At 34.4% G+C, this 21,134-nt stretch overlaps 1 protein-coding gene across 1 annotated transcript; it reads right to left on the reverse strand.

The window, feature by feature from the left end:
- Window positions 1–6: 6 nt before the first annotated feature.
- On the reverse strand, window positions 7–17,275 carry LOC125824589 (uncharacterized). Its single transcript, XM_049503993.1, has 11 exons — window positions 15,811–17,275; window positions 13,959–14,105; window positions 13,281–13,445; window positions 12,845–12,871; window positions 10,113–10,230; window positions 7,594–7,690; window positions 5,556–5,649; window positions 5,352–5,430; window positions 3,914–4,085; window positions 1,892–1,972; window positions 7–390 (listed from the first exon to the last, which is right to left on the reverse strand). Exons 1-11 carry the CDS (start codon window positions 17,125–17,127, stop codon window positions 222–224), a joined length of 2,466 nt encoding a protein of 821 aa, XP_049359950.1. The 5' UTR covers window positions 17,128–17,275; the 3' UTR covers window positions 7–221.
- Window positions 17,276–21,134: the final 3,859 nt, after the last annotated feature.

A 21,134-nucleotide genomic window follows, 5' to 3' on the forward strand; every position in this document is an offset into this window, starting at 1 on the left:
AAGCAATAAAATGAAAAGAACTTAATCTTTATAATGTAAGGATTCTGTCATATTTTTCAGAATAAAAGTGAAACAACAATGCCAGTATAAATCAATGTAACAACAATCTTTCTGTTCCTTTTTTCCCTCTCCTTTTGGCAATGGCTTTCTTTTGGTTTATTGTATTTTTCGTAGAAAACGCGATAATACATACTAAAATGATCGAATAAAATAATAATAGTCTAACATGAATTCGATTTAATGATGGTGAGGCAAGAAGTAGATGTTCTCTTGCGTTTCGAACCCCAGCTGATGTCCAGTTTACTTGTGATTTTCTTTTTGCTGCCAAGATATCCTTGACAATTCGAAGCTCCACAATGGCACTTCACTTCTGAACCAAACAGAACAAATCTGCATACAAAAGCAAAGCAGATTCAGCAAGCAAAACTGAAGGTCATAGTACTAAGCTATTTTCGCCTAAGATGAATTTAAAACTAAGAAACGTGATTATCAAGGATTCATATAGCCGATCTCAATTTGTTTGGAAACTAGACGTGGTAGTTGCAGTTGCTGCATATGACATAAAGTCTAATGCTTCAATTTTCAGAAGTCACGTATAGTCAAATCTCTCTACAACAGAGACATTTGTCCGGATACTTTTTAGCTACTAAGGCAAAATGTTGGAATAAAGAACTCATAAAATAACATAAAATGAAAATCGGTTCCAAAGAAAACTTGGTTATTATAGTAAATGTTGCTGTAAGGAGCTCTAGCTGTATATCAATTGGTGCCTAAGACTAAACTGTAAAATTTTAAGCTTTAGAGCCTTCCATTGTTTAATGCATTAAGCTTCAAAGACTTCTCCTTATTCTTGTCCATGTCAAAGCAACACTTTACAAAAAGAATGCACGTGAAAGCTCGGTATATATATTTTGTAGACTATTCCTCGTATGGAAATTCAACAGCTATTAGAAACTATGATGCTTTCCATGGCAACGATAACAACTAGCGTAGAGTTTTCTCATCAAGAACTTCAATCTTTCCATTTACATCAAAGTGATTTCTTTATTCTGCCATATCTTTCTATCCTATTGGTTATTATTGGATTCCATTAAGTGGACTGTCTGGTGCAGCAGTCTCTGTGAGCCTTTTACCCCCAGAGTTCAAGGGATCTATCCCCATTGCTCTCTTTAGCTTTGGTTGTCAAAAAAATTGTTGTATTTCCACTCCAGAGTGCATTATTAGTCAAAGACCTCTAACAGGCTTAGAATCAAAATCATCGCAAACAGCATATCTGAAATTATATTTTGTGGGCAGATTTGAAGTTAACAGCCTCCTACATGAAGTTCCCCAAGAGCCCATTTAACCAGTGTGACTTTCTTAAATGATTTAAATATCACTTCACCATTTGGTTTATACATCTTATATAGGGAATAAACTATTTTTAGTAATGGAGATTTTAAGATTTTATGTTCTTAACACGATATCTTCTGCCTGATGTACTATTTTTGAGGACCACAAGCAGCTATTACCACATCTTTGGTGGAAACAAAAAGGTACATCAAACAAAATAACATTACTGGAAGCATCCCCTATGAAATCATACAAACATTCCACATATCACTGAAAATAATATGGCCAAATACTCAAAGATGTAATAGAACGTAATTTTGTCTTCTTTCCTAGACACCAAAGTCAGATGAGAAGGAGGCTTCTTCTTGTCTCATACCAATCAATCTTATATTATATCAGTTATAATGTATAACCAACCACAAACGGTTAAAACTTAACAGACATATTACTGACATACCTTGAAGTTATAACCAAAGGTTAAATAGAAAAGAATACAAGAACCCAAACAGCTTTGCCGCATAATAAGCAGTTATTGAGGTAGCAACACAAAGGAGCATACCTGTAATCATAGGTCAGAGGTTCTCCTACTTCAATGAATCGAGCAGCAAAGACACCAATTCGAGTCTCACCTTCAACCTGCCTTTAATAGGTAATAAAAGTAAATCATTATAAGCATTGATAAAGGCACACAATGAGCATAAAGGAAGAACCAAATATATTGGACTTAACTTGCAACTAAGAAATATGACAAATATGTGATTATCAGAAAAAGGAGAGAAGAAATGAATACGTAGGGAACTAACTATACAGGAAAAATAAAAGCCATGGCATTCTACAGGTATATCTGTTCGTTAATCAATTCCTAAACAATAATGGATGTTAGATACTGCGAGAAGACTTGATAGAAATTGAGCAATAATGAATGAATGCATCTCAAAAGTTAAGCTTATCAAGAATCTCAACTAACCAACAGAGCTTCGGTGCCCATAGAATATACCAAAACAACAGTAACATACCCAGTGTAGTCCCACAAGTGGGGTCTGGGGAGGGTAGGATGTACGCAGACTTACCTTTGTAATGTAGAGAGGCTCTTTTCGAAAGACCCTCGGCTCAAAAGGGAAGTATCCAACAGGATTGTAAGAAAAGAGACAGCAAAGTAGCAAAGATACAAAGCAAATGCAGCAACAGATAGCAATACACATCGAAGAATAAGAAACTATGCAATAACTAATAATAATACTAAATGATAAGAGGAGAGGGGGAGGCTAGCTCACTCCCTCTCCCACACAAAATGCAACACTCAGCTACCTACTAACCTTCTACCCTAATCCTCGACCTTCATACCTTCCTATCTAAGGTCATGAATAATGATCAGTTAGCTGAAGTTGAGCCATATTCATGATTTTATGTGTCCTGGGATTTGACTGACTGTTATTTCTGGTATCTGGTCTAATATCAACTCTTCTTCTAGTAGGAAGTCGGTGTGATAGGGTAGAATAAACAACATTTATATAATTTCCTCTAGCATTCAATTTAGGGTGGAGGACACAAATTAGGGTAGAAGGTTAGTAGGTAAGAATGCATCCATACTCCTCCCTCTGTCCCATTTTATGGGAGGTAGTTTGACTCAGCACAGAGTTTAAGAAAAAAAAGAAGACTTTTAATAGTTTGGCTCAACACGAAGTTTAAGAAAGAAAAGAAGACTTTTAAAACTTGTGATCTAAAATGAATGATAGAAACTTGTGTGGCTATAAATCATTTCATTAAGGGTAAAATGAACATTTTAAAGTTAAATTGCTACTTAATATAGAAATGTGTCAATTCTTTTTTGGACTGACTAAAAAGGAAAATAAGTCATATAAATTGGGACAGAGGGAGTACTAGATAGGAAGTGATTTGTCTTGTTGCCCTTACTAGTAGTCGTAGGACTACTAGTTTCTTGTTTTTAGATTTCTGTGACTATCTATTATTGCGTGTAGTTTGTTTGTAGTATTATTTTGTTGTAGTACTATTCTGTTACTATTTGTTGTTTTTGATACTATCTATTGTCTATTGTACTTTCATTATGTCTTTTCCTAGACTATTTATGTCTTGAGACAGGGATCTATCAGAAACAGCCTCTCTACCTCACCTCTGAGGTAGAGGTAAGGTTTGCGTACACGCTACCCTCCCAGACCCCATTGTGTGGGACTACATTGGGCATGTTGTTGTTGTAACATTCAAATAAAAAGGAATAATACCTCAAAATTGAACAAAAATAAGAAAGAGTGTATAAATGTATGTTACTTTGACATCATAAATGAAATCTATGTACTATTCTTCAATGTGGGTTAGGACTATGGTCATGTAACTTCAAAAAAAGTCAAGTCTGAGATGTAAGTGTTTGAATATATCCTTTTAATATTCAAGTTGATGTGATCTAGGCTTAGACCAGTGTTATGGAACAGCTCTAGTCTGATCCGGGAAAGATGTCACAGGAATATGTTAAAACACATCGAAGCAAAAATCACTAATATCTGATCTTAAAGAACAGTCCAAACAATCTGAAACAAGGAAATGCTATTTGAAGGAGTTAACTAACCATTTTTCCAATTTGCAATTAGGATCACAGCTATGATTGAGAAAACGGGACAAGTTTCCCTTGAAAGTTGCATCAATTGTGAAATCTTTCCGTAGTTCACACATGTAGAAATTTTGAACTCCCTTGTATTTCATGTCCCATAGCCTTTTTTCACACAAGGCATCATCAATAACTGAAACACGAAAAGATAACCAAATTAGAAGCCTTAAAATGCCTACTAACACAAAAACAAAATGTCTCGACATTGACATTTGATAATATACATAAAGATTGCACAGCAAATGGGCCACTAAAGGCAATTTAGATTCAAAAGACATGTTGCTGGTGGGAGGTGGCAGGTATCCTGTGGAATTAGTCGAGGAGCGCAAAAGCTGGTCCGGACACCACTGTCATTTAAAAAAAAAAAAAAAAAAAAATCTGCATCCAAATTAACTAGCAGAAAGTCCTCTGCTTCACATTGCACATTTCAAGCAGATGAGCCTGCTGAGCAGTACAAGGAATAATGGATGACATAGCAAGAGAATAAATGGATTTCAAAATGTCAAATAGGTTTTTGGGATTCAGGAAAAAGATTTACATGATACAAAGAGTTTCTCATAACTGTGGGTTTACACCAGGTACTGAACTCGTACTTGTTTATCCTAGTAATGGATGATATGCTATATGGTGACAAAATCGTGCAAATTGATCAAACCAGCAAAGGCATCAATAAAAAATGTTGAATTGTGGAAAAGCAGTCTAGAAAGTTAAGGTTCACGATAAGTAAGTAAAACTGGATATCTGCAATTCAAACTTAGTCAACATAAGGAGATTGAAGCTGAGGTGAGACTAGACATGATTGCAGTACCTAAAACTAACAATTCAGATATCTAGGCTTGACACTCCAGGAGAATGTTGATCTAGATAAAGATATTAGATATGACCAAAATATGATGGTTGAATTAGAAAAATGTTATCGGAGCATTATGTAATGAGAAGGATACCTACCAAAGTGAAAGGAAAGCTCTATAGAACAATTATATGTCCTACAATGATACATGGAAGTGAATATTGGGCCACTAAAATTCAACGTATCTACAAGATAAGTGTCTCAGGATGCGGATGCTAAGATGGCCTGTGGTCATACAAAATTAAACGGTTGAAAAAGACCACAATTGATAGAAAGTTCAACTACCACATGTTAAGGATAAAGAGGCTACTTGAGGTACTTTGGCAATGTCTTGCAGCTAGAATTCATATAGTCGCCTCCAACTTGCCTTAAATTAAGGCAAGTTGGTTGTTTGATGCAGAGCATAACATTATATAGGTAAGTGTTGAGTGTAAATACTTGAAAGATGCTATAAGCACAAAAATACAGTTATGTGTAATAGAGATGTAGAAACATGAATAGCTCAGAAAATTATTTGAGAGTTGACAGCTTCAGTTGTAAGAGAATCACCTTCGCCAATGTACTCAATTATGAAATCACCTTTGTTTATGGATTCAGATGCTACTACCCCCCAACCACAAAGTTCAGTCTGTAAAGCAACACAGAAAAGAATCAACCAAAGCAATGCATGAAGACATTCCACCACTTATAATAAATATGATAATCAAAACCATAGGCTGGATTCAAGGAAACTTGAGTACCAAAGTGTCACACCTTGACAACTTGTATCTTTCTATCTCTCCGAAATGGTCTGTTTGAGCACATATCAGAGCAATGGCACGCCTTCGAACAACTTATGCATTGAACCCTATTAAGTCACAATTTAACTGTCAAGAAAGCTACTTGTAAATGTACAGCATGCACATGGACATTATAGTTATTGAGATTCAAATGGGAAAACAGATATGCTTCATTCAGATTGGCAAACATGTTTAGATAAACCTTCATTGCTGCTACTGGAACCCCATTCCCACTAAAATTATCTAGCATGCTGGACAAGGAGAAGAAAGTATATAAAGAACAGATTTCTAGAAGATCAATGAGACAATGAACCACACTGTAGAAAAAACAGCAGTAAACTGAGATTTACTCCCTAGTCCCGTCAAGGCTTCAATTATTGTCTAACAAAAATAATTGAGCAGCAAGATCAACAAATTTGTTTGACTTGCCTATTATATTTATGGAGAAGACAGAAGATGGTGATGTTGTTATTGGAGTTGGTGCAATATTGCTAGTCAACAACAACAACGATATATCCAGTACAGTCCCACTTACAAGTGAGGTCTGGGGAGGGTGGTGCGTATGCATACTTTATCCCTACCTTAGTGGGGTAGAGAGGTTGTTTCCGAGACCTTCGGCTCAAGAAAATATTGCTAGAGAAGTATGACTCAAAATCATGGTTTCAATTTAAATCATTTAATGGATATAGAAGGTTTTTTTCTTGAAACTGAAATGTATAAGATATTAAAGTTCAGAAATAAAGATCTACCGTCAACAGAAGCAAGTCTAATATTTTGGTGAATATCACTATAAGAAACATGTATAGATGCATTAGCTGTCTGCATGTCCATAGTGATTGATACAAGTAAAGTATGGATGTTCGAGGCTGTTAATCCTGAGAATTCAGAAGAAAATCCTAATGTACAAGTAGCTAAGGAGATCCCATTTTGAACAAAAAGTAAGATGTTTGGAAGGAACTGATCAAAGGAAACACAGTATGGACAAGTCAATGGTGCAGAAAGGCTATGACATCCTCATCAGAAGTGGGAAAAGTATCATGTGCCTTGGAAATGAAATACTAACATTTTTGTAAAACTTAAGATGAAAAATGATGAGCGAACAAAATTATGACTTGACTATTGGATGGAGGTACAACTAAAAGAACTATGTATTATTTGCAACGTTCAAAGGCAGAATGCAGAAATGACATTATCTCGAGGCATAAGATTCAGGAGAAGTTTCCAAGAGGGGAAGTGGAATCAATAAACCAGTTCTTCTCTAAGCTGCAAGAGTTTCGAAACCTTACAATTGAGCAGGAAACTCTATTATGAAAAGCAAGAAAGGTGGGAATTTTCATCAGATCATCTATGAAGTTCTGCTGAAGGATCGAAGCATAATAGTTGTTGCGTCATCCCAATGAAGTTCTTGGTCAAGAATCAAATGCAGCAAGAAAATGTCCTTGGGAAGCAAAAGTGGCAGGTTTTGTATGGATGCAATTCATGAAGCTTGCACTAAGATAATTTAGTGAAGATAGGGTTTCAGTTGGCAAACAATAGTTACTTAAGTTCACCTTATTTCATCAAATAACAATAGTTACTTAAGTAATTCTAGTTGAGAGACAACTGTACACCTACTTCTGTACTGCACTTTTAGCTGGCAAGTATGGAATTTATATATTTGTATATTTTTGGTGTACAATGGGATACTCCTGGAACATTGAAAGGAATGTTGAAGACGTGGAAACTGAAAAAAAATCCAATTCGTCAACCAAATGTCACTAGAAAAAGAGAGTACTCCAGAAACCTTGGCTATACCGGACCTTATCCTAAAACTGAGACACTAATACACAAATAATATCATAACATAGGCTTAACTCTCTCAAAGTTGCATTAGAATATAAATCTCCACAGACTTCCCTAAGATTCACATCAGGAATGATAACACCAAATCATTGCATATTTTTGACAATTAGCAAGAGCAGATTCCAGACTAGCAAGAACAGAATAGAAAACTACGCAACCATTGGCATTACCTGCAAACACAATTGTCCAAGCATTCTGTGGATTTGCAGTTTGTGCACCCAATATCAGCAATAACGCCATCACGCTTTTTCTTAATGAGGTAAGCATCTAAATCAGTTAAGGGTTTTCTGCATAGTACTACTTTTCCTGTTGACAAACTAACATAGCGAATTGTGATTTGTGTGCTTCTGTGATGCAGTTGAGATTTTTGTTTTTCTACACATTTTGAACTTTCAAAACCAAAAACAAGATATCTTATTGCTACCAAGACCAAGTGTATGTAGCAATGGTTTGAAGGGCAAGTTTCCTGCTTGCTTCAACAGGGGAAAATGAACAATGTAGGGAATTCAGGAGATACTTATGTCCATAGGACTATGGCCCAAACCAGATTTGGAAATTGGAGCATATTTTTTCAAGTAATTGATTGGGCCGCCTTTTGCTTCTTCATTTCATACACAAAATAAATCTTACATTGAACTTCTTTTTTTATAAAGGTTACATAGGAACTAAATTCATATTATGAAGATCATGTGAGTGTTTTCAAGTGGCATAGACTTAGAATAAGCCCAAACTGAGACTCAAAGCTGCACAAGCTTATGACGAAATTGGTTCAGTTCTGTCAGGCTTTTCACTTACATCTGTCAGGCTTCAAATGGGAACCGGGATCAAGAATATGGAAATGCAAAACAAAATCTTAATGATGAAGTGGTTATGGAAATTTATTACAGAAGAGAACATGCTGTGGAAGGAGGTCATTTGTGCAAAGTATGAAATGGAGGATAAATGGATTACAAAAGCAGTGGCCATTCCTTATAGCTGTAGTATCTGGAGATCAGTTAGGAATTTATGGCCACAATTCTTGTCTAAAATAAACTTCAAAGTGGGGAATGAACTCAAAGTGGCCTTTTGGGAGGACAAGTGGATAGCTCAGAGAACTTTGAAGCAACTATTCCCTGATCTACACCTACTAAGCTTTCAACAACAAGCAACTGTTGCTGAAATGTGGACAGGTCAGGGATGGAATCTTCATCTCAGAAGAAATCTTAATGACTGTGAGGTGGAAAGGATCGGTGCTCTCTATAACACCTTGGCCTCTTTCAACAACCTAACTGGGGAAGAAGATACAGCTATATGGAAGATAGGTAACAAAGGAGTTTTCTCTGTGAACTCAGCATACAAGAAACTCACCACTTCAAACAACAGGATCAAACAATGGCAGCCTTGGAAGATGATATGGGGGACAAATATTACATATAAGGTCAATTGTTTCACATGGCTGCTGACCAGAGAAGTAGTACTGACACAGGAAAACATGAAGAAGATGAAATACCAATTGTGTTCCAGGTGCTACTTATGTGAAGAACAAATAGAGACAGTCAACCATCTTTTTTTACACTGCAAATAGGCAGACCAGCTATGGAGAATATTCATTTGTCTGAGGAAAATCACTTGGGTGAAACCAAGGAACATTGAAGGAGTATTGAAGTGCTGGATGAGAGTTGGCAATGCTACAGCAAAGGAGCAGAGATGGAAGATTGTCCCAGCTTGTATATGGTGGACAGTGTGGAAGGAAAGAAATCAAAGATGCTTCGAGGGAAAGCAAAACAATATGCAGAATTTTAAGATGAACTGCCTGGCTTTATACTATTTTTGGTGTGAACAAAAAGTGTAAGGACAGACTGAAGAAATTTTTTATGTTTTAGACTATTTGTAACAAAAAGTACAAATAGGTTTCCTAGGTTGTAATTCTTTTGGAAGGGGGACTACACTTTGATGTAGTACACCTGTGGATATATAGACTAAAAAGTTACCTTTCTCAAAAAAAAACTGGTTCAGTTCTTCTAAAAATTGAGAAGCTTATCAGTTTATTATACTGTAACACCTTTTTCTATACGAAACTCACCCACAGAACCCCTTATTCAGGAGTCGACAGTGGTTCATACTCTCATCTCCCTTAATGACTTGAACCACCAACCTACAGTATCGTTTCCACTAGGCTATCCCTCACTTCTCTACAATAAACCCATCTATTTATTTATAATAGAAAAAGATATTTAGTCTACAACAGATTGTTCTCCTTATTATGATTTCTTAGCTACTATTAACTATTCTCGTATCATTGAGTTAGAAGTTTATCAAACTTATAAACTAGAAAAGCCATGAATTGTATGCCTAGCTTGTTAAAAAGTATGTGTTGCCTTATGCTTATCTTTTACATCACTAGAACTTAGTATAAGTCAACATCTCCCTTATAGGTGTCTTTCTGACTACAGCAGCATATAGAAACCGTTTAGCAAGAGCTAAGTATGTAATCACAAAGAATAAATGATAGGTTCAGTTCTCATGAAAAGGAAAAGAAAAGAGAAGAAACTATACACATTGAGGACTCAACAGTATTAACTTACGAAGATAAATTTAGGCAGCCTGGTAAAAATTAGATTGATATCAGTTGTTCATTTATTGATATGCTTACAACTACAATACAAATTCTAAATTTAAGAAGACTTGGCAATGAATATCCAAAGGATACTTCTCTTGATATGCACGTATGGAGGTGGTTCAGATCTGTTGTCAATCATGTCTTTCCAATTCATGTCAATCTTGAACTCCTCCTCCACATATGGTACAGGCAAATTAGTTAATATCTCCTGCAATAATATAAGTGAATCAGATATTGATTCCAAGCTAAAGAAAAGCAAACACTACTCAGAATCTTCTCGAAATAATTAACCCCAAAGTTTTTAAAACCGTGAGATCTTCAACGTTTATGAGGAATAAGTAACACTCTATCCGTCAATAATTAGAGAACCCAAGATTCTGAGTATCTAAAAGAACCAAATGCCCATACAAGTTCATACTATTTGCATCAAACATTGAATGATATAGATATATCGAGAAAGTCGAGATAGATGGTAATATAACTTAATGGGGGAAGAGAAAATACTATAGTATGATCCTATTACCAACTATATAATAACAAAAAGAAGGGCGGATTGGTGTTAATTGGAGATGCCGGAAAACAGTGCATTGTGAAGGTGACAAGGCACAGAGACCAAACAGATTCACTTTTTAACATTCTTTGATCACTATTCACTACTAAGAGAGTGTGAGTGTTCATATGATGGATTACCTAAATTGTTTCCTAAGTTGCTCGGACTCTTCACTTTTGGTGCCCCACCCGTGTCAACGTGACGTGGGTGTGGGTGGGGTGTGGGAACTGTCCGATCCAGTCAACCAACTGGTTTTGGGTACTTTGACTAAAATCGATGGAAAAATTCCTGGCAGATTCAATGATTTTTGTGATCAAAACAAAAGCTAAGGTGAAATTGAAGAAAATGGAATACCTTGTATGCAGAAATTTCTTTGTCACTCATTTTCCTTCGTCTCCTTCTAGGATTCTCCTTTTGACCAATATTCTCTTCAAGTTTTCCACATAATCTCGTAATTTAGGTTTTATGACTCTATTTTATAGATATTTGAATTATTTTTAGCCAAATTTCTGCACCATATCAATACATGCATCCGTGTTACCAAATTTTAAAATTTATATCATAAAGGATCCGACCTCTAGATCCGCACTCGTATCGAACACTCACACCCGAGTCTGAGCAACATAGATTATTTCTACCACGTGGGCTCCTTCGAAGAGAGTTATAACGTTTCTTTTGTAGTGCAGTGCCAAAGAAGAGTGGTGCTAACGGACACAGGATTTAGACCGACTGGTCTGGCAGGTAATTTAATAATGCACGTGCTCATAAGGATTAAAATTGGTGATGGATGCAGTTAACTTCACAATCATTATTTATATATATATGAACAGAAGCAAATTCTTGATGTAGTTCTCATAACAAATGAGTTAATGGATACAAGTTCAAGTGGAAGCATGCATTTTTTTCGCAAACTCAATATTAAAAGAGTTTATGATCATAGAACATGGACTCCCAATTATGAATGTGTGTGTGCGTGCGTGTTTGAAGATTTAGGTTTGGATATGGTGCTAAAATTCTTGATTCTGTGAAAAGTCAAAAATTCTTGATTCTGTGAAAACGCATGCTCCCACTAGACCTTGTATCCAACAACTCATTAGTTATAAGAACTACATCAAGAATTTGCTTCTGTTGACTTCATGGATAAGATATATGCACCTTTTCTGTTATTTGATGGAGGTCCTCAGTGGACTAATATAGAAAACTGTGGTAGGGACAACCTTGAAGGATGCATACTATTAGTTGTTTAGTTTGACGAAGGATAAAGAGGATTTTGTAGCCGATTACTTAGAAGGAATGACTACGTCATGTGAGATATAAGCTTGAGGAAAGCCATCTAAGTGTATTATGCAATCTTAACATAGAATAACTTAATGAAGATAGGGAAGATTGTTGTAAGATGCAGTTCTGTCAAAGGTGTGCTTTAAGCATGCTTGAGCCTTGAAGCGAGGTATAAAACATATTGAGTGCTTCACCTCACTTAGTGGGTGCTTCAATGTCGTCATCAAGGCTTATTTTTCCTTGTCAATAAGCACAGTCATGAAGAGGCGACTCTAAACTGATATTTTAATATATCGTAATCTCGTTTCAATTTCTTTATCAATATATATATGTTATTCATGCTTATAATTATTAGTCTTGGACTACACACACATACATATTTGTATTTTTTTACTCCATTTGCATCTTTCTTCATTAAATCCCATGTTTTTTTGCACTTACAGCCTAAATGGACCTTACAGCTTTTTTGCTTTTTTCGTCTTTGGTAACACTGGTAAGATGGTGTTGTTCGTTTAAAGGGTATGAAAAAAAGACTAGTCGGATCAAATATAAGGACCCTTGTACTTCTTTTTTGATTGTTATATATGAACTCTTGTACTTTGTTTCTCAGTATTTTATCAAACATTACAATAGATAATGGATGAAGTAGTGCCGAGTTGGAGGCTATAGAAGATTGATATCGAGAAGAAAAGTTAACTCGGAGACCAACGTTGTGTGGTGTATCTTTTCTTTTGACTTATTTGGTAGTATACAGATAGAAAATTGTTATAGAATAGCAACAGATATAAGTATAAAACAATTTTTTATTGAATTTATAATATTAGTGTACAGAGGATCAACTGGGTAAAAACAACTATTGTTGAGCCATATTATAAATGATTACATACACTTGACGCCGTCCTACTATAAAGGGTTTTAGTGATTAAAAAAACAATGAATGAAAGGCTTTCATCAAGAATCACATGCAACAAACATGGTTTAATAAATATCTAACCTCCAAATTACTTGCTGGGGCTTCATGCTGCTTATGAAACAAGATACGTCAGTCCTGTCATGTCAGCCAGCCTAATCAATCAAAAATAAAGATCCAGTGATAGAAACTACTGTATATTGAATTACTTTGCTGTTATTTCATCACTTTGTTCAAATACTAATAGCATCACAGAGAAATCAAATCAAGAATAACATCATGATTTGATTATTGCTCAATGTGCGAATAATGCAAAATCATAGCAAACTCTGTCAAATATTGCAGGCTCAAAAATAAAAAATTAACATATACAGCAAAATATCTAAGAGAATGATTCCTTCAAATGTTTGTTCTGCATTACGAGTTATGATCATTTCATTATTATTATACAAAAGATGTCTCTTGGAGAACTTATCTAATAGAAATAGAACTGTGTTGATGAACAAATGAAGAGATTGACCTTCTCCAAACGCCAATCGGATGGATGCTTCCAACAAATAACTCGCCCTGGCTGATCATTTAAATGAACCACGTGCTCCGGAAATGCTGCACACTTATCATGTGATGCTAGTGGACATCTGATGCACCGCCAGAGATGTATCTTTTTATTACAAACATAACATACCTATTCAGGAAAGAAACATCATATGCACACCAGTTATAATGATCATCCCAGGACAAGGGCATGGTATTTAAATAATCGATTTTATGCAACATTTTCCTAAACACAACTGGAGCCTTGTAGATGGGAAAATGCACAAACAGAAGGAAGAAAAATGATATCTATCTTTTCCTAAAACAGATAGATCATAGTTTAGCTCAAAACTAAAAGTTCCATGAAGGGAAAGTACCCCCCCCCCCCCAATTTAGGATTAGAGCTTTGGTTCTACTGCCAAAATTGAAGCAGCAGATATAAGTGGTATACCACCTTGGTGAAGGTAAGATTCTAGCATGTTGCTAAAGCGGGCAGGAAATCGACAAGCTTTAAGAAACAAAATATGCACAGCTAAGACTATGTAAAAATCAAAGTGAGTAAGAATAAACTGTGCTAATCAAATTCAAATCAAACATATTAAGTAGGAAATCTGTTTTGTGATCGTTCAGCCAAGAATCGAGATGTATACTAAATCCAACTTACATGTTGAGGGCACTTAAACATTTTGGGAGAAGATAACCCAAGTCTTTCTTTAGCACATTCTAAGTGGAAAACTCCCATACAATCTCGAACAGAGCATTCTACCTCGTCACCTGGAAAAATTAATCCTTGGCAAACAGAGCACTCAACCTGACACAAAATTTCGAAACATTGGAAAAGTTTATTATCAATTGATCAAATAAAACATCTAACAAGTGTTTGTCTCCTAAAATATTTAAATAGGAAAGAGTCGGGGGCTTTTCTTCTGTGATTTTCTTACTCCTCAGCCCCACTCATTCAATGGTGTGTTATGATACTAAATGCAACAATATCATGCATTAAAGAGCACAAAATTAATTATTTAGCAAACAGTTCATTTTCTGGATCAATGTATGAACTTAACACCCTCCTCCTTCTTTTTGGTGCACCCATAGGATTCCTACGTGTAGATGAGTGGGTATTATTTGTAAAAAACATGTCCTCTTGTAAGGTTTTCTACTTTTGGTGTACTTCTTGTATACGGGCAAGCTTTTGCCCTTTTCTAAATGAAATATTACTTTATCTAAAAAGGCTTAGCACCCTCCTCCACAGCACACTCATGAGAATGGACAAACATAACACAGAGGCCAACATCAAGTAACTATGAATAAGCATGGATTTGTCTCTGATACCATGTTAAAGAGAATGGACATTGAGCCTAACTTAAACCCAATAGCTAGCTCATGAAGTGAACTAGTGAAGATTACTCAAAATTATACAAGGATACAACTCATTTCATCAACAATGTGGAACACTTAATAACTAAAAACACAAATAACAATTACAAGGACAAACAATAATTAAGTGAAATCATTAAATATTACCATTGCAACCCTTCAGGATAGAGCCTACAAGGAATGACATGCACGTCTTAGCACCTTGGTCTTAAATTGAACCCCTCTCTAAGCAACGCGAAATGCTCAACCTATTTCAAACCTAAACTTCAAGGAACTTGGGGACTTGCTAATGAAACACTCTCCCTATTTGAAAACACTATTGGTTTCAAGCTTAACTAAGATATAAGATAAAATTCAAAGGTGAGCTCAAGCTAAACTTACACAAAATCTAGTAAAATTCGAGGTCAATATAGAGCTTACATAATCTGATATCTGTTAATAGACATAATTGATTGGCTTCCAAGCTATCTCCACCTATGTCAATCTGCTATTTGTTAGCAGACATAGTTGATTGGCTTCGAAGCTCTCTCCACCTCTATCTCAGGAAAGAGCAAATAACCAAAGCTACATGGTTTCAGCTGCTTAGAGAGAGTGTACATCTAAAATTCAAGAAACGTACTCGGACTTGGTTGAGACAACTATAGGTGCATGAACCGATTTCTCTAGCTAAACACTATCTCTGATGCATGCAAACAGAAATGTCAGTTTTCATTGTAGACACCAACCAAATTTTTTTCTACATTTCCTTACAAGGGCAGATACAAGATAACATGAATAATTTATATCTCACGGCAAATCCCAAATGGTAATAGCAGAGACCAAATAGCTACATTTTCTACTGACATACTTCAAATTCATCAACAATATACCAAGTGTGATCCCCAAGTGAGGTATGGGAAGAGTAGAGCGTACATAGACCTTACCCCTACCTTGGGAGGTAGAGAGATTGTTTCTGATATACCATGTTGGCACGACCCGAAATAGGATCATGATAGAGCCTAAAGCAATATGTAAGACTAACAAGTGGGGTTGGAGAGGGTAGAGTGTACGCAGCCCTTACCACTAACTCAACTGTCTTCGGGCAATATTCAAATTCATCAACAATAATCATTAAAAAGGAAATAGAAGAATAAGTTTACCGATTTGGGAGCATGAATAAGGAATGGCAATACACAATTGCGTTTATCTACACCAGCATTGACCTTCCTCTCAACCCAATCTTTAACAAACTCATCCAAACTCTTTTTCGCCACCGACCCACCACCACTTGACCTCAAACCCCTGATTCCCAAATCACCACAACCATTATTTTCCAGTTTCAACTGGTCTTCTTTCTGTTCCAATTCAACACACCCATTGTTATCCGGTTTCAACTCGTCTTCTATTTGCAAATTAGGGAACCCCAGCTGGGAATTTCTGTCAGAAACTAGTTCCTGCATTTGGGTATCAGATTCACTGGATTTGGTTATCAAAACACTTACTCCCAATACACCACAACCATTATTTTCCAGTTTCAACTCGTCTTCTTTCTGTTCCGACTCAACACAACCATTGTTATCCGGTTCCAACTCTTCTTTCTGCAAAGAAGGGAACACCAAGTGGGAATTTTGGTCAGAAACTAGTTCCTGCATTTGGATATCAGATTGACTGGATTTGGGTATCAAATCCCTTATTCCCAACTCACCATAACCATTATTTTCCAGTTTCAACTCGTCTTCTTTCTGCAAAATAGGAGACCCCAGCTGGGAATTTGGGTCAGAAACTAGTTGCTCAATTTGGGTATCAGATTGACTCGATTTGGGTATTAATACCCTGATTCCCAACTCACCACAGCCATTATTTTCCAGTTTAAAGTCATCTTTCTGTTCCAACTCACCACAGCCATTATTTTCCAGTTTAAAGTCATCTTTCTGTTCCAACTCAACACACCCATTGTTTTCCGGTTTCAACTCGTTTTCTTTCAGCAAATTAGGGAACGCCAGCTGGGAATTTCGGTCAGAAACTAGTACCTGGATTTGGGTATCAGAATCACTGGTTTTGGATATCAATAGTTTCAACTCCTCCCCTTTCTGTTCCAACTCAACATACTCATTGTTTTCCGGTTTCAACACGTCTTCTTTCAGCAAAATAGGGAACCCCAGCTGGGAATTTCGGTCAGAAACTAGTTCCTGCATTTGGGTATCAGATTCACTGGATTTGGGTGTCAATAGTTTCAACTCGTCCTCTTTCTGTACCAACTCAACACACCCATTGTTTTCCAGCTTCAACTCGTCTTCTTTGAGCAAAATAGGGAACCCCAGCTGGGAATTTCGGTCAGAAACTAGTTCCTGCATTTGGGTATCAGATTCACAACAAACTTCTAGATTTGGGCAAGAAATCAAAGCTAAAGATGAAGGCAATGATTCTTCTGGTGCTGATGGCAATGGAGGATCCAAAAGAATGCCAAAATCAGGCATTTTTGGCTCAATGGGTACCCCCTAAACTGCTAGATATTGATACAAAGAGGATTTGGCTGCATCTACTCTGTGTGTGAGTGAGAGAGAAAGAAGAAATTTGGGAGGAAAATTCAGTGGGCGGGAAAGCTGAAATTTTTATAAGAAAATAAGGGGGTAAAAGTGCTAAATTCAAGATTTTGGGGGAATAATTTTGAAATAAATACATGTTGTTTGACTTGGGTCGTTAGAATTATTTTATCTTACGTTTAGCTAAGAAGTAAGGATATTAGTTAGTTTCGGCATTATTTATTCCATCACTTTGTATTATTGGAATAAGCCATCTTGTATATATGATGAAATAATTTTGTAAATAAGCCATCTCTAATGTCAAACAACTCCTTACGTATTTGTAAAGTTTTTTTAGTTGAGTATTTCCAATGAAGTACGCATCTATTTTTGCTTTTTCATTCGGTGTAATTAAATCTAAATTAGATATTAAGGGGTCGTTTGGTAGAAAGAATAATAACGTAAGGATTAATAGTGCAGAAATTAGTAGTGCATGGTTTATTTTTTATCAAGTGTTTGGTTCATTTATTCCTACTTCATCTTGTGTTTGGATTAAAACTTTACAAAAAACTTCTTTCCAATTACACCCTCGAATTATTATGAGATTTTCTATTTTATGTAATCGGGACAAGCTAGATAATTGTCGGACAATATTATTTTTCTATGGTCTTCTAACTAGCTAGGAGAAGAACAATTTTGTTGTCATGTTTGTTATTTTCTCACTTGAATTATTTGAGGTAAATAATTGTCATCTTAATAAATTAATCACTTAAAAAAAATTAATTTTCAATTTAGAATAGATAGACCATCTACTTTAAACCGAAAAGATGGTAAACAATAATAAGATCGAATAAACCATCTATATTTATACATGAAAATTTCAAGTTCTAGTTTCAATATGTATGCAATTTTATAAATTGTTCAAAGTACAAATAATTAGAAACCCACAAATATATTAACAAATAATACATTCAATTAAAATCACAAACGTCATGTGATGATATATTTGCCTTTTCAATTAGTAAATGTTAAACGACTCACATTTCAAATATTGTATTGATTTGTATTGAATTTATTTAGCAACAAACAACTCTCTTTAAATAATAAAATTTGTAAGTTAATTTATTTAAATAATTTTACTAGAACAAATATAAAACATAAAATCAAGAAAATAAATAAATGTTTAAAATGATTTGAGGAATTTTTTTATCTTTACATAGAATATTAAATCCTATATATTACTAATACCGCCAAATAAAAAGTATTAATAATATTGATAATGAAATTTTCGTAAGACCCGATTTTTATGTTTCCTTATTAAAATATAGGAATGAACAGAATTCATCAAATATTGTTCATATTTAATCTACTTAAATTAAGGAATAAGAAATATAACTAGCTACCTCATTTTTTTTAGGGGAAATGCCATATTTAAAGTATTTAATTGTTACTCATTTATAAAGCAAGTATATATGATAAATTATGTAATTTAAAATATAATTCTAGATTATGATAAACGACAAAATTTTAAATATATTCGATCGAAATTCATACAAAAATAATTAAACTTCAGACATATACAAATTTAGACAAAGTATGTTTGAAATTGTTCAAAGCGGTATATTTGTAAAACAAAAAAAAGACATGCACAAGTCAAATGATGGCATCAAAATCGGGATCCATACATATTGCCTTATTTTACTTCAAAGTCATACTTTCATATATGAATTCACATTAATCAAACTCTAAATTAGCGGATACTGATTATAGAACGGAAATATATATATATAAAAATAACCTAGAAATTAAAGGAGGCTTAACCCTTTATTTAAGGAACTATTTTGATCTTTTCCTTACGCAAGGTAATTTTTCTCCTTTATTTAAGACATTATTTTGATTATTTAGTTCCCTCACCAAATTAAATTTCAACAATATGAAGATATCATTAATAGAACCTTGTGACAATAATAGCCATATTGTGGCCTTTAATGAAGAACAAATCAAGAAGCCATCCAAAGTTGAGAATTCTAACAAACCATGTAGTCAAGTTCTACCCTTTGTTTTAATATTTCTCTTCACATGTTTTGTTAATTTATTAATTTGTTGTTTAGTTCCAAATCATCCCCAAATTTCAATTGAAGCAATCACAGCTTCTAAAATTGATATTTCCTCATCACCATTGACTCACTATACATCCCTTTCTGCTCATAACTTGACTATCAATTTCGTCGTCGAAAATCTCGATCGTCGTGAAGTTGAATACGAAAGTATACTCGTTTCGATTTCCTATAAAGGAAATATTCTATGGGCGAACACATTAGGTCTTTATCATCAACAGAAAGGAGAGCGTACTCCAATACAAATACATTTCGATAATTCGCCTATCGAGATAAAGGGCAATGATGTGGCTAAGGAGATGACTACAACAAATGGGTATGGAGTTTTTACGGTGGAAATACATAATACTTACAAATGGTATAAATCAAGAGTTCGTTGCTACGATGTAAAGATTCATCAATTTTCATCATCATTTACACAAGAGATCACACCAAGATTTCCAAAGAAATGTAGCAACATTTGACACCTAGCAATTTCTCATTTTAAAAAAAAATTATTGTGGATTTCGAAGATGTCCACCTAGCAATTTCTCATTTTTTTTTAAAAATTGTCGTGGATTTCGAAGATGTCCATCTAGCAATTTCTCATTTAAAAAAAAAATTATCGTGGATTTTGAAGATATCCACCTAACAATTTCTAATATCTTTTTTAATTGCGAATATGACAGATATTATGAACTATTTTTGTTTGATATATTTCGATTTATAATATTAATGGTTAGCGTACTATGAAACAACAATTAATTTGATCCAAAGAGACCTTATATTTTTGTTATGATGCATAATATATATTAATGTTGTCGATTAGAGATAGCTAAATCTTTTAACAATTTTTTTTACAAAAACTGAGATTGTAGTTTAGATGAGAATGTTTATTATTTTCACAACACTTGCTCTTGTAAAGTTGTTATTTAGCTAACTTACTTGCAAATGAATCGGATAACTCATCAGAATCGAATTTAAATTAATTAGGTTAATAGGATTTTAAATAAAAATTAATAATGAAATTAAAAATTCACAATTCCTCTTCGAGTATTCCTTTTAAAAGTCCTCGATCCTTTGACTTATGATTAATTAGTTCTTACTATAATTTTTTCTCATATGATAAAATTTGATATCTTGACTATTATAAAATATAAAGAACTTTTTGGCCACTTCCTTCATAAGATAGTAGTAACCAATAGAAACAACAATTATTTAAGAGTAAAAAGGATATACAATTGCATATCCAGAATTATATAGTGTATAATAATTTCATGTCCTAGATCGATAAAAAAAAAAAAAAAAGCTCAAATATATTATTGAATTTTTAAAGACTCATTTATGTCATTTGTTAAAAGTTTAGCTCATCTATGCTATTTTCATTCAAGAATAGGTTCATCCATGTCATTATTTGTTAACTGAAATGATATAGATGAGACTAACTTTTAATTAACGACATAGATGAGTTTTTTTCTCAAAGTTCGATGGCATATTTAAGGTTTTTTCCTTTTAAAAAAATAATTAATGATTTGGCCGAATCATAATTGACCACGTGTAATAAATGGTTTTGCAAAATCGAAATTATTTTCTGTTAATAAATAATGGCATAAATGAGCCTTTTCTCAAACGAAAAAGGCATAGATGAGCCAAATTTTTAACGGTTGATATAGGTAAGGTTTTTCTCAAAGTTCGATGAAATATTTGAGCCTTTAAAATAAAAAGAACTTTTCCAACTATCTTCCTAAGAGCTTAGTAATCCGTAAAAACAATACTACATTTGACCACTTTTAATTGTCATGTTGCATTTTTCGAAAGTTAATTTGACTAATTTTCAAAGTTAAATTAGATTACATTAATTCGATA

The sequence above is a fragment of the Solanum verrucosum genome, unplaced genomic scaffold, assembly GCF_900185275.1.
Source record: "Solanum verrucosum unplaced genomic scaffold, falcon-dt-bn FXZP01000022.1, whole genome shotgun sequence".
Taxonomy (NCBI): Eukaryota; Viridiplantae; Streptophyta; class Magnoliopsida; order Solanales; family Solanaceae; genus Solanum; species Solanum verrucosum.